The following is a 15915-nucleotide window of genomic DNA, read 5'->3' on the forward strand; positions in this document are numbered from 1 at the left end:
CCTGAAAGCAGGGAGACGCCAGGCTGGAGAGGCGCTCTCCCTACTCTACATCACTGTGCTGAGCTGATGTCCCACTCTCTGCTGCTGACGGATGCTACGTTGGTCACACTCTATGACAGGCAGCGGTGCTAGCAGCATGAAGCCCCTCTCCACTCCCCTGTGACAGTGAGTGCAGCAGTGTGCGCACCTAAAAAAGGGGTGGAGGTACATGGGGAAAGGGGCGGAGCTACACGGGTCCAGGCTGCAGCAGGGGGATGAGCTGCTACAGCTACGGCCAGCCAGACTTCTTTAGGTTAGTGTCTGGAAAAAGAGTGAGTGAGTGAAAGTGTATGTGTATACAATATCTGTGTATACTGTATATATGTGTGTGTACGTGTGATCTGTGTGTATGTGTATGTGTGACCATGCGGCATAATGTGTGTAAGCGTCACTGCTACAGTGGGTGTTACGTGTGTAAGCGTCACTGGTACAGGGGGTGTTATGTGTTTAAGTGTTACTTGTGTAAGCCTGTCCTGAACAGGGGGCGTTATGTGTATAAGCATCACTACAACAGGGGGCGTTACGTGTTTAAGAGTCACTGGTACAGGGGGAGTTACTTGTGTAAGCGTCACTGGTACAAGGGGCGTTACGTGTTTAAGAGTCACTGGTACAGGGGGAGTTACTTGTGTAAGCGTCACTGGTACAAGGGGCGTTACGTGTTTAAGAGTCACTGGTACAGGGGGAGTTACGTGTGTAAGCGTCACTGGTACAGGGGGCGTTATGTGTGTGAGCGTCACTAATACAGGGGGCATTATTTGTGTAAGCTCCGCTACTACAGGGATCGTTATGTGTTTAAGCGTTACTGGTACAGGGGGTGTTACGTGTGTAAGCGTCGCTACTACAGGGGACGTTACGTGCTCAGGTGTCACTGGTACAGGGGGCATTACATGTGCAAGCGTCACTGGTACAGGGGGCATTACGTAAGTGCCACTGGTACAGGGGGCGTACGTTTGTAAGCGTCACTGGTACAGTGGGTGTTTCGTGGGTGTCACTGCTATGGTGGGCGTTACATTGGTAACTGTAACTGCTACAGAATCGTTACGTGTGTAAGTGTCACTGCTACAGGGCGCGTTACGTATGTATGCATCACTACTATGGGGGACATTACGTGTGTAAGCGTCACTGCTACAGGGGGCGTTATGTGTGTGTCACTGCTACAGGGGGGCATCATGTATGCAAGCGCCACTGGTACAGGGGGCGGTACGTATTTAAGTGTTGCTACTACGGGGGGCGTTAAGTGTTTAGGCGTCACTGGTACAGGTGGCGTTACGTGTGTAAGCGTTACTACTACAAGGGGTGTTACGTGTGTAAGTGTCACTACTACAGGGGGTGTTACATGTGTAAGCGTCACTGCTACAGGGGGCGTTACGTGTGTAAGCGTCACTACTACAGGGGGCGTTACGTGTGTAAGCGTCACTACTACAGGGGGCGTTATGTGTGTAAGCGTCACTACTACAGGGGGCGTTATGTGTGTAAGCGGCACTACTACAGGGGGCGTTACGTGTGTGAGCGTCACTACTACAGGGAACATTATGTGTATATGCAACACTGCTACAGGGGGCATTATGTACGCTGTCCCTTTGTAAAGTATGGGAGGGCGCAAATTTATAGTTTACAGTAGGGCGCTGAACACCCTAGCACCGGCCCTGCAGGTGGGGCAGATATAACGTGCAGAGAAAGTTAAATTTGGGTGGTTATTTTGTTTCTGTGCAGGGTAAATACTGGCTGCTTTATTTTTACACTGCAATTTAGATTTCAGTTTGAATACACCCCACCCAAATCTAACTCTCTCTGCACATGTTATATCTGCCCTTCCTTTCCCCCATTAGAGAAAGATTTTGCTGTTGCGAACAGGTCTGAATTAGGCCTGTAGTTATGAGTTTATTTCAGGATAGTATCATTTTTATTTATTTCAGGATGGTATGAAGTATTATATTTCATGGGGGCATGACCCTTTCTTCAGGCATAATATTCACGGTTAAACAATATTTAAAAGTTACTGTAACAACATAGTGAAATATATTTGTTGTGCAAAAGTGCAATGCATTCTTTAGAACAATACGTGTTTAAATTACAGGCAGGAAATTATAAAAGCAAGCATAAATGGACTATTAAAAACTTTTTCTACTAAGCCCTGAAATAAAACTGCCTAATTGGTGAATCTGTAAATCTCACGCCCTGAATTTCATATTCATGATAACTCTTACAGTATGTCATGCATTGTTTTAGGATCATTTGCAGTTCAGTCTGTTCTGGTATTCCTGCATATTAAAAAAATGGATTATAGTGTTGGAATTACGATTCATCAGACACCATCTTTTAAGTAGGATCTTTCTTAGCAAGGTGTTCTCTGAATCATGATTTAATGTAACACTGATATAATGACATGTCTTGCAAATCTATGTGCTTTCCTGTATGATAAGACAATTCAAATTAATTGATGCTAGAATGTAAGGGTTAATAATTTATTAATTAGGCAAAAAAATCCTGTTATTTGTTCATTATCTGTGCTTCTTTCATTTTCATCTCTGTTTTAACGTTTTATAGTATTTAATGCAATTTTTACAGAACAGATGTATTATACAATATTATCAATCTTTAAGTTTATTGCATGTCTGCCATTTCCCCTGTTAATTACCATGCTATCTATCACTGCTGTAACTGAAACACTCACAGTTTACCTGTGAATGATATGCCTGAAGAACTTGCCACACTCCCATGGAATGCAATCCTAGCAATTGAGTCGACAATGCAAATAAATACAATAAAAAATCAAATATATACGTTAAAAAAAGTATATATATATATATATATATACACATACATATATATATATATAGTTACATAGTAGTTACATAGTTACATAGTCAGTGAGGTTGAAAGGAGGCAAACTGCCCATCGGATTCAGCCTGTATTTTGTTAATCTATACATATTATGTGCCTGTTGAAGTATATGGCTTAGTACCAAATGAAATATATATATATATATACTGTATAGAGAATGGATGGACAGACGGTACTCAGAGATTATCAATCAGACAAGACCAGCAGCATTTTCATAAATTTTTGGGGGCACTGCCCCTTTATCAAGATGCAACAAAAAAACCCAAATAAACAAACAATCAAAAATTTATAAAAATAAAAAATAAATAAATACAGCTTGAGTCTCCCTTATCCAAAATGCTTGGGACCAGAGGTATTTTGGATATCAGATTTTTCCGTATTTTGGAATAATTATAATAAATCTAAGCACAGAATACGTTTATGTTACATATACACCGTATACACACAGCCTGAAGGTAATTTTAGCCAATATTTTTTTGTGCATTAAACAAAGTGTGTCTACATTCACACAATTCATTTATGTTTCATATACACCTTATACACACAGCCTGAAAGGTCATTTAATACAATATTATTAATAACTTTGTGTATTAAACAAAGTTTGTGTACATTGAGCCATCAAAAAACAAAGGTTTCACTATATCACTCTCACTCAAAAATGTCCGTATTTTGAAATATTCCGTATTTCGGAATATTTGGATATGGGATACTCAACCTGTATATAAATATATATATATATATATATATATATTGACCCTGAATGTGCAGTTATCATTGATATGAGGTTGGGTTAAAACTCTATTTTTTTCACTGTTAAGAAGTCTGGTGAGTGCATCTTCTTTTAAGGCCCGTACACACTGGTCGATATATCGGCCGTTCTCTTGAACGGCCGATATATCGCGGGACCGTTGGCCAGTGTGTATGGCCGATACGTCTGTGAACTCCGTCGTTCACAGACGTATCGCGTCAGCCGCGCAGCACAGCCGACGGCCAATATATCTACCGATATATATTGGCGCGTCGCTGTGTGTGTACGGGGCGGTCGGCTGACCGCCCGTACACATGCTGCGGCGGCCGGCGGTGATTGACAGCTGAACTGGGCGGGCGTGTGTACACGCCCGCCCAGTTCATGACGTCAGTCCCCGACGGATCGGGCAGTGTGTATGCACAACACACTGCCCGATCCGTCCATAGATATATCTGCAGATCAATTGATCTGCAGATATATCTATTAGTGTGTACCCACCTTTACACAACTATTACTGGGGACTCTGCTGAGACAGACTATCCTCTGGAGTCTAGCACCCCAGCTGATGTGGACATTCCTTTGCTTGTGAGTGCAACTTCTATACTGGACTATATATATGTATATATAAAACATTTTTAATCAGATAGACTGACTCTATAAAATGATAACCTAAATGTAACATCAATCATAATTGTACTGTTCCTAACTGTATTTTTTTTGTGACTCAAACTTTTATTAAATTTATATATTTCCTTTTAATATGTTTTATTTTATATTGTACTTCTTTTTATTGCAAACTCAGGTGCTTGGCTCTATGTTGCTCAGCCCAGTTCATTTTTTACTATTAGTAATATTACGGGTACTTGGTAATGTACCTTCAGAGCTGCAGGGGAACAGTATAGGTTTTAATTATAACAGAAAGACCAGAGTTATTGAGTCAGTCTGCGCCTAGTCTACTTTTTCGGTTTAGCCCATAGAGTATAATGCTTATGTGTAACCTGCAATGGTTGCAAGGTCTACATTTTACATATTACGTAGCGTTTTTCTCTGCTGTGAAACAACTTTAAAATAGAAGACTAGCTCCAAATATAATCTTGTCCCTGTGCTGAGACCAGCAGTGTTTTGCTCATCAATTACACCACTTAAATATAAGTGTTTGGTGACAAAAGGTTAATAACCCTTTTATAATAAGATATAGCTATGTGGCATGAAGATAATGTTACTCTTGCACAATTGATTAATTTTAATTTAAAAAAGCTAGAGATGTTGCCTATTGCCAATTGATATATGCAGCATTAAACAAGAAAAAAAACACCTTTCCTAACACTATACATCAAAAAACTCATCTTCTAAAAGTAAAAATCCAGAAAGTAGTAAAAATCAATTCAGTATATCTCAGGATAAACACAAAAACTGACGGTCCAATGTCTTTTCCTAATGTAATAATGAATCATAAATATTGTAACACAGTAGAGGACATAAGGGGAAATATATATAAATTCATCTAAAGAGAGGAGATGTGGACAAGTGAAGGAGATGCCCATAGCAACCAATGGGCTTCTAGCTAGCATTAATCAAGTACATTTTATAAAATGATTGCTAGAAGCTCATTGGTTGCTACACACAACTTCTCCATTTGCCCAGTTTTCCACTCTTTAGAAAGTTTGATACATCTCCCCCATAAAGGGGCAAAGACCAGCGTACATGAATAATAGATGGGCCCACTTCACTGCTCACCACTGATCCATCCAGCTATATATAAGCTGAGGCCATGGCAGCCAATACAAGGGCATAATACACACAGTCACCCAGAAACTGGCCAGACAATGCGCTGATGCAGGGTGGGTTGCATATCAGTTGGCATATTCACCTTTGCAGATTTACATGATTTTGCAGCCAGCACTAGTGGCCAGCTTGTGATTGGCTATTTATGATGCACCTCTGACTCCTACTGGAGCTTTCAACGGCACTCATCTATAGATCATGCGTTCTATAGATCATGCGTTTGTGAGCAAAGAGTTTTATTTTTGCGTACTTGCAACAGGCAGTTGTTTCTGATGTATAAAGTGTAATCAGTGACGAGCGTAACAAATGCTGAGTAGTAAAGGGCGCAATTGAGACATATAGTAAGTGTCTGTAACATGTTCCCAGCATTAAACATTTCTGCAAATGGGCAGAAATACGCTATTTTGGAATGCGTTTTCTTTAGGGGGTAGGGAGTACAGTAATTACACCCATTTTGCAACCAAATCTGCGTCAACCCCATATATTTAGATTCGGATATCCCCGCTTTCCCCCAATACCAGGCTAGTGTAAACCCAGAGGAGAAATCAAAAGGATTGGTCACAAACCCCTTCTCCCACAAAGGTCCCTGTTCAGCAGTGTACCTTAAAGCACCACAAATATAAAAGAGTTACATAAAGGGTATTTAAAATGGTCTGACTAAGAATAAAGTACAGCTGGATACAATATACCAGCTATCATATTTGAAAGATTACATATCAAGCTAGAATTCTTACATGTGCTGAATACAAGTCTTTCAACCCTTAGCTTCCCCCAGTCACCGATCCCTCTTTCTTCCTGTCTGACTAATAAGACCTGTCGAGAACGGTAAGAAAGTTCATGAATGGTGCGAGGTGTAAAAGCAAATGAATACACGCGGAGTCATTCTATTATTTTAGTTCTGGTCTTCTATGAAAATCCCATTTCCATTTGTACTACTAATATCCAGCTTGTCAGCATTAAAACTTCCCTGCAGGCTCTCTCGGCAGACAGACTTTCATGACAAGCATGTGCGGAGAAGACAAAAAGATTTTTCATTTAGACAAAGTTTTGTATTTGATATCAATCCTGATTAAATTAACTGGTTAATTTTCTAAATTTTCATTTCAAATTTAACAAAGCACTTATTTAATTTACTAATATAATCCTCAAAATCAACCTAGGTTCAAAGACATCGGTATTGTACCAGTTCCAAATAATTGGACAAATTTGATTATTTGAACCCTAGTGCTAAATTGTTACTCTCAATTCAGAAGTGTATCAGACGGGTGTGATACCTGTCACCGGAGTTCGGGATGACAGCGGTCATATAATCGACAGTGGCATCCCAATGGAAAAGATCCCGACAGGAGTCCGGTAAGTATATTAACCTTCTCCACCAACCCCCCTAACCCTAACCCTCCATCACCGCAGCCTAAACTTAACCATCCCCCGCAGTCTATACCTAACCTGACCCCGGTGGTGCCTAAATCTAGCCCTCCTTTCCTGCAACCTAAACTTAACCCTTCCTCCCCTGCAGCCTAACCCTCCCTGGGGGTGCTTAAATCTACCCTCCTCTCCACAGCCAAACCCTAACCCTCCCTTCCCCGCAGCCTAATTCTAACCCTCCCCGGTGGCGCCTAAATCTCAACCTCTTCGCCCGTGGCCTTACCCTAAGAGTCACCGGAATACTTACGACTGGGATGCCGGCGGTCAGGATTCCGGCATTGGCATTTCAAGTCATGTCGGAGTTCTGGCGCCGATATTCTGCCCATGTAGCGGGATTCCAGTGCCAGGATTTTGACTGCTGGCATCCCGACCACCAGCATGCGGAGCGTATCCCTATCAGACCCCGGTATGACCTGTTACTTCCTGTAGGTTTATTATCATTAGAAGGGATGAGGTATAGAGGAGCTACATTATTTAGGTCTGCAGTCAATAGGTGGGAACCAAATGGTCAACATGCATCAAGTCGACAGGTACAAAAGGTCAACATGACAATGGTCAACAGAGGTTTTTTCAGCTTTTTTTGGTCAAATCTTGTATATAATATATATCCTCATGGGCTCACTTCGCTCACCACGTTTCAGGCAGGGAGGCTCGTTCTGCTACTACTGTGCCCGCCACAGGTTATTATTCCCAATTGTAGTCCAGATAGTAAATCTTGACTGTCTATCTATAACCCAGATACCCATTAGGAGTATTAGCAAACTGCATTAAGGTACATGCTACAGCAATGAAATGATAAGGTATGTCTGTCAGGGCAGCCTCATTCATCTCCTATTGTGTAACTCCGATCATCAGAATGGTCACAGCAGCAGCAGCAGATGATCTTGCCAGTCCAGTGACTGGTTCACTCATCTGACTCTGTTTGTGTGCCTAGGCATGCATATAAAAGGGACCATATCATTGGATTCAGTATGTGGTTGACATTCAAAATGACGACAATGAGAATGGGAACACTGTGAGGTCAAACCCGACATGCCAACATGTTAATAATGCGAATTAAAGCATTTTAACTGGATTGGCTTTACATCTTCATAGTCATGGTGGTAAAAAGGTACAGCTCACCAGGAGAGGGGTGAAGGACCATTGCACTGGCAAGTTGTATCATGGCTCATTCACATTTGTTATTCATTTGTTTTATGTTTTCAATCTAACACCATCAAATGAGTGAATAGGAATTAAGAACAGATGAAAAATGCAGAGTGTGACACTGGAAACAGGGCAACATAATATACTGTCAAAGGATACAGGAAAATTATCCAATAAAAGTCAATTAGTTTCTGTTTTACAGCATTTTCCATCTGGTTTGAAAATGTCCAAAAAAAACTGTAATCTGGATGAAAAGTACCTGCCAATCGATTCATATGTATGATAGGACCAAGGTCACTCACTGCCCTCTGTGCTTATCTCACATGCAAAATGCTGTCAGTTCTCTACTGCACATACGCTGATAAGAATACTCCATGAGCAGCCAATGAGGAGCTGAACGCAAATCCATTTGAGTAGCATATTTTATGTGAATTCACACTGCACATCATACTGGCCAACTTTTTAGGACTCCTCTCTGGGAGAAGACTGGACTATAGATAATGCAGGCAACTTCAGGGGGCGGGGCTATCACATCATTAAGCCCCACCCCTGTAATGGCAAATTGCTATGATTCGTGAGTCTTGAAAGAAATGGGCAGGGCTAAATGATGCTTCTCAAAATGGAGCCGCGATTCCCTGTGTAATCTCCCCATCCTGCCCACTTTACTAGTAAGTGGGTGGGATGTGGGAGATCTGGACACTTTTCTGGGGTTGCAGGGGATTACACAAAACATTGGGAGTTTCCCGCGATTTACGGTAGAGTTAGAATAAATTCAGAGTCAAAACGCATTCAGATCACATCTACACTTACGACCAGAGAGAAGGGACTTGGGTGGAAGGGAGATGTTCATATATGCAAAGCATATTAAGGGTATTTTCAAACAAATAAGTTACATGCAGATCAGCACATACACCCATATACTCCTGATAGGATGTGTATCTTATGAACCTAGTATTAAGGAGGTGCAAATACACACTGATGATTATTATGACTTGTAGTAAGCTAGGTGCATATGCTTCCAATACAAAGATGTTTTGCAGTTTGAGTCCGCTGTTCTCAGATCCCAAAATAGAGGGTTCCAAATAGAATTCAGCATCCGATCTGGCTGATTTGCCCAGGAGGAGCCCAGTTTGTGACCTGTGGATCATCCTCAAGTTCCTGGTGACTTGAAGGACTGCATTCCGCCCACCAGAAGAAATGAATGTGGACTAGTGGGTAGCACACAGGGCCTGTCACAAACTGTCGGAATGTCTGAGCAAATTCTGAGGAGCTCTCAAAGCAATCATACACAAGCTTGGGACAAAAGAAGACACCACAAAGTGATAGACACACAAATCAAGTCTTGTGCTGCACCATAAATGAGCCACATTGGGGGGGTGGGGGGATTGTACTAAGCTTTGGAGTGTGATAAAGTGGAAAGAGATAAAGTAGCAGAAAATCAGCTCCTTACTGCCATGTTACAGGGTGTGTTTGAAAAATGGCAGTCTAGAAATGATTGGATGATACTTTACCCATCTCCACTTTATCACTCTTCAAGCCTTAGTACATCTCTCCTTTAGTCTCCTTTAGGATCCTGGAAATTTATTATAAAACATAATTGAATGGAAAGGATTTAAACGGAATAGTTACAAATTATACAATTTTACTTTTGCATGTTGGAAGAAATCACCTGCCTAGGTCCCACCTACTGTGTGATTGGATTTATTTCTAGCTCTGAGGGAACTATTTATTAAGGTGAACAGACTCATTATGCATGCACAAACAGTAGATTCCATTCCATGTGTTTTAAATGATGGTCCCATTTACCAGTGGAGTCCCGATGAGGACTCCATTCATGAAGCTCCAAAAAAACAATACATCATTGGGGCTTAATTGTGGGTACTGTACTAACACTATCAGCAGTGGCGTAACTACAGTGGCTGCAGGGGGTGCAGCTGCTATGGGGCCCGAGCTTCATCAAAGGCCCGCAGCTCCCCCTGCACCTATTCACGGGCTGCCTCCGATGCACGCCGCTCCCCTTTCACGGCATGAATGGCTGCCGCCGATAGCACACCCCTGCAGCTGCCTGGAGGATGAAGCAGGGGGTGGGGAGGCCCTACCTGGCAAGCTCCGAGTATCTGCAGAAGAGCAGTGCTGTGCCGCAATTCGTATGGATTTAGGGGCGAGGCCTAATGCAGTGAAGCCCCGCCCACAACAGAGACCTCTTCTGAAACAGGTAATGTATATCCTACTCCCCCTCTCTCTAACACTATCTCTCTTTTTCTGTCTGGCACTCTATCTCTCTCCCTAGCTGTTCTATCCATTCTTAGCACAGGAGTTTATGATTTTCACGGTTGTAAATATAAATGAGGGTTAAAAATTTGGTAAATCTATAGAGTTGTTAATTGAGACTTCTTAATGCAAGTAATCATTAATCCATGGTTCTCGGCATTACCCGAGGAGCACCCGTAGCAGATCGCAGATGCAGTAAAAACTAAAGTGACAGGACCATTTTTGTAGTTTATTTAACAACTCCAGACGATTTCCATATTTAAAAAGGTCAAGATAAACCTAAACCAATATTGGACCGATCGGGCATATAGACCGATATCAAAGTACTTTGATATCGGTCTATATGCCCGGTCGGTCCAATATTGGTTTAGGTTTATCTTGACCTTTATAAAAATATGGAAATCGTCTGGAGTTGTTAGCCTCAGACATTTTATTGATCTAATACCCCTGAGGAAATCCTAAGGGACGAAACGCGTCGGGTTCTACATCTGATCAAACCTAATTGGTGCATATTGGAATTGGGTTCTGCATCTGATCAAATCTAATTGGTGCATATTGGAATTTATATATGTCACACTGAATATCCATCCTGTATGGTGATAATGTTATTAACACTGTGAAATGGAGAAAGAATTCTGTTTTATTAATACATTTTAAAATTATTTAGATTGTCTGTAATAGATTAACAAGCTGTTAGCGCCCTCAGATTTGTTGTGTGTATATATATATATATATATATATATGAATCTATAGAAATATAGTTAATCTGCCTGCCTCTTTATTAGGGGCCCCACTGTCTGAAGTGCCATCTGAGCCCTGATTCCACGTTTTGCCGATCTGATCCACCGATTGGTGATCTGATCTGTCGGGGAATCAGGGAAACATGTTAAAAATCCCAGACCTGCCGGTTTCGATCATCTTTTGGTCAGAATCCGCAAATCAGGGATTTTAACAATCCCCCAACCTAGGCATTGGGATAACGGCAAAGTGCTACAATTCATCGTAGATGTATGGGTCCCACTGTGTAGCCTTAAGGGTTAATTGCCCGACAATGGCTTTTATCGCATTCACGCAGGAGGGGGAAGCAGTCGCTGCTGTGGGTGGTATTTGATTGGTTGTGACCTGTTCACAGCTCAGGTTCTAATGACATTGTTGTTAACAACATCATTACTATGTACACCCAGACAATATGGGGGCTACCAGTCAGTTTAATAAAAACAGGTATTTAATGTTTTTTTTTGGCAGGACTCATACTGAGCATGCATAGAAACCTGCTACAAAAGTAAATTATATGAACCATGCATATAAATAAGATATTTTCCTATAATGCACACAGTGACATTCTCTCTGCAGTGCTCTCAGTCCATTTACTGAACAAGTCTGAAAAAATGTCCAAACAAATCTACTTCTAAACAAGGGTTCTGTCTGCTCTGAGTTGTGCACCCACAAACCTGTAATCTCCACTTCCTACATTCCTTTCTTTGTGCTGAGTTATTTCTATACAATTGTAAGCACAGAGCAGACCAATTAAAGGACAGCAAGCTGGGATAATACCAGTCTCTCTCCCACAGCCCCAGTCAAGATATTCAACTTGTAGACAGAGATTAACAGTTCTAAGAAGCTTTTATAAATAGGAAACATGTATATTCCTCTTGTGTCTTAATTATTCATTAAAAGGGTAAATGAGAGTGTGTCACTGATATCACTAATGCTGACAGATTGAAGAAAGCATCACACCAATCAGTGTACATTACATTCTGTATATTGCACCAGGACACGCCAACAGACCGCAAGTGTCCTCTCTCACCCAGCATCACACCAGCGCTGTCTACATCAGGGAAGGGGGGAGAGCAGCGGGACCTGGGTCCCTACCCGGGCCCCTCCAACAGGCCCAAGTCTGGGTAAAGAGTACCTCTGGGAACTCTAGCTTCCTCCCACAATACAAAAATATGCTGGTAGGTTAACTGGCTCCCAACAAAGGGCCTAATTCAGACCTGATCGTAGCAGCAAATTTGTTAGCAGATGGGCAAAACCATGTGAACTGCAGGGGGGGGGGGGATATAACATGTGCAGAGAGAGTTGGACCAAAGTATTAACCCTAGTGTGTACGTTTGTGTATGTACATGTGTTTAAGGCAGATTAGATGGGCCAAGAGGTTCTTATCTGCCGTCAAATTCTACTGCCTTTGATTTACAGAGTACCAATACAATTAGAAAGTGGCTAAAAACATGATTATTGATTACACTCTATAGCTTATTTTAAGACCCCATAAGGACCTATTCAAAATACTGGTTTTAACCACCTCAACATCCATTTTTCAGACAAAATAACAAAAAAAAATGTATAAGGCAGTCTGAGCCCCTCATGATTTACTGGGCCATAGGCAGGAGCCTTGGTTGCATAACTGAAAATAAGGCTATGCTATAGTTGCCCATGTGATATTTAACAAACAACTAAGCCATCAGGTACAGTATTTGATTGAGGTGCTATGTGTACATACAAAGCAATGATCACTAGGCTTAATGATCCCTACTGCTGCTAGCGCCATTTCCACTCTGTTCACCAGAGCAATGTACCACAGGCAGAATTAAACTGGCCATGTACAGTATAATGAGCCTTAGCCAATCACAAACACATACTACTAACAAAGGCACGCAAAGTAGCTCATTTGAAACAGTGTTTATTAATGCAGCCTTATGGAGAACAACAGTAAGAAGACCATTGATGAAAGTAGATTTTACCTGGTAAAACTTAACAAAAGATGACGAGATGTACTTTGCACACATAAATACATGCTAAATACTATAGTATATGGGTGATATGCAATAACACATATTTATGTAGAGTATAACAAATATGTCTTGCACGCACAGATTTTCCCCCATACTGAACTCAACATATGCACTGAAATTAATTAGCAAAAACAGGCATTTACGCAATCGGAGAAATACACCCACGCAGACTCTCTCACACGCGGGCACCTCGCGACTTGCTGTTGATTCGTTTATGCTGGCTGCTAGCACCGTGCGACAGTAGGGTTGTGGGCTGGTTGTTGTGGTCCATTGGGTTATTGGATATCATGCTTTCCTTATACTTGCTCATCAAAGACATCTTGGCATTGTCTCCACCCGTGGATGCGGAATTCAGAGCAAATACTGACAAGAGGGAGAAAGAAAAACATTTTTTAAAATAAAAGAGGTGATTAGCAAAGCAGGTATTTAAATTCGTTCAAGGACATTTGAAATGACAACATAATATAACAACAGCACACTAATATTTGCAGGTACTCCAAGAAGCTGTCATCCTAGCAGGTAGTGACTGTTGCGGCCGCATGGAACTCCCTAATCGCATATTTAAAAGTAGCAATAATACAGGTGCGGATTGTGTCATTATTTTGGATGGTCGCTAGCAGCTACATTTTGTTGGGGGGGAATCTCACATTTTGAGGTTTGTTTATTTCTTTGGCTACGAAACTAGATTATAGTAAATTGTTCAGTTCTAAAAAAAAAAAAGCAAAAATAAAAATGATAAACTGGACTCTTTACACACAAAGGTTCACAATTGTAATGCAGAAATGCATCTTGAATGATACAAAAAAACCTAACTACACTAATGCAATGGAGAGAGGCACCTCTTTGTTAAGAACAGCATAGTGTGGCTGGATGGCGCTAGCAGAGATCCGCAAGAGACAAGTAAAAAGAGTATACCGTGTCTTTTCTTTAAAAAAAAAAAAAAAGTCATTTATTTGATAAATGGCTGCAGAAAGACAATGGCATGGTCGCTGAAGGTTGCAGCACTGTTGGGGGAAATTAATTCCCTTGGTAGTGCCTAATTGTTCAGACCTTTCCAAAGTGAAGTACTTAGGCATGAAAAGCAGAAGAATAGGTGCTCCGTATCGCCCACGCCCCCTCCTCGAATCCCAGTGACTACAATAGTTTGAACCTGCATACTACCACAATGCTTAATCATGTATTCTGGAGAGGTTAAGACAATTGGTCAATGCATATGGTAGGAATGGAGCTGGATTCTTAGCGTGTGTTCAAAGCTGCCTGTTCATCATGAAACCTGAGTGCACATCTTACTGCGGTGGAGGAATCGTAAAGCAGTTTATATGCTGCCAGTACTGCTCTTGATCCCACAGAATGATTCCACAGGTTTGACATGACTGCAGGGAAATAGTTGTCCACTACCGTAAAACTATTTTAACATATTATATACCAAGCAAGTGTGCAATATGGGAACCCATGATTATCCATTTTTTTTAAGTCCTTTTGTATATCCCATAGGGACCTGGCTTCGACCCCTGTACCCCTGACTTTGTAGGAAGTGTGGGGTGGATCAAGTACAGAGGGCGTATGAAGTAATGAAAAGACTTGGGAAGTTGATTTGTGGAAAAGTTGCCAACAGCAACCAATCAGCTTGCACCTATAATTTTATAGAATGCACTTGCTAAATGCTACCTTGATGCCGATTGGGTGCTATGGCCAACTTCTCCTCTGTTACACTCCTTCCACTGCTTGATACATCTGCCCCACAGTGGTTTGTATGGTTTTTCTTTTTCTTTTTGAAGAGATACTTTGCTAAAAAAAGGTAAATCCTCAACAAAACAGCAATATTTTTGATGTATATCTAATATGTAAAAGTACTTATTAGTGCAAGTGAGACAAGAAAACTCAACTTGGCTAAAGAGCTGACAAACAGAAGTTTACCGGAGAGGACCTATGTCATTTAAAAATACAACTTTAACCAAGAAATAACAAAATAAACAAATTAGTAAATATATAGACTTATTAAAACTATTGTTACTGTTTGTTTCTCAATTTTTTTTATAACTGCATACTGTAGTTGCCATATTAGAACTGACGAGTAAATATATTTAAGTCAAATATTCTTGTCCTTAGTGATTAGTTATTCCTTATAAGAGATACTTAAGCTGCCTCCTGTCAAACCTCACAGCCTCTTATGTGGTGAAGCGCTACGTTAAGTGGCTTACTATAGATGCCCTTAGAAACTATGACTGTCATTTAAGTGTTTCCTATTCTATTCTGCACACTTGAGACGGATAATAAATATTCAATTAATTTATAGTTGCACTCAGACCACAAATATAAACAGAAATTGTTAATACAATAATTACACTACAAAATCAGACATTGACACAGACTGTTCTTGACATAGCGACATATAAACATCTCCGCACAAAATCTGTTCTTGGATTAATGTGAATTTGGGAGAAGCAGATTCTTATGATATTAGAGTACTGGGAAGGTTATATGAGGTAAAACCTTTAGAGAATTAGAGAATTAAGAGGGAAAAGTATCAACCATCTAAAGAGGACAGGTGGATTGCCAATAGCAACCAATCATATTCTACTTATCATTTACCCAGTACATTCTATAAAATGCTAACAAGAATCTGATTGGTTGCTACGGTCCATTTCTGTACCTTTCCTCCAGGGGTTCCAAATGATAATCAATAGGTCAACAATCAATAGGTCAATACCATATGGTCGACAGGCATTAATTCAACAGATCACAAAGTCGACATGGTCAAAAGATCGAAATGACAATGGTTGACACAAATATGGTCAACATAAGTTGTTTTTTTTCATCATTTACCATCCATGTGGATATGATGGGGAATAGTAACCTGTGCTG

At 40.9% G+C, this 15915-nt stretch overlaps 1 protein-coding gene across 4 annotated transcripts in view; it reads right to left on the minus strand.

Annotated features, from left to right (window-relative positions):
- ASTN1 (astrotactin 1) overlaps positions 1-15915 on the minus strand; it is a 689393-nt gene that overhangs the window by 239523 nt on the left and 433955 nt on the right. For all 4 annotated transcript variants that reach the window (XM_063939709.1, XM_063939708.1, XM_063939711.1 and 1 more), the window contains one exon: positions 13240-13413. In XM_063939709.1, coding sequence (XP_063795779.1) covers positions 13240-13413 — 174 coding nt within the window. The remainder of the gene's footprint in view (positions 1-13239; positions 13414-15915) is intronic.

Source organism: Pseudophryne corroboree, chromosome 9, assembly GCF_028390025.1.
Source record: "Pseudophryne corroboree isolate aPseCor3 chromosome 9, aPseCor3.hap2, whole genome shotgun sequence".
NCBI lineage: Eukaryota > Metazoa > Chordata > Amphibia > Anura > Myobatrachidae > Pseudophryne > Pseudophryne corroboree.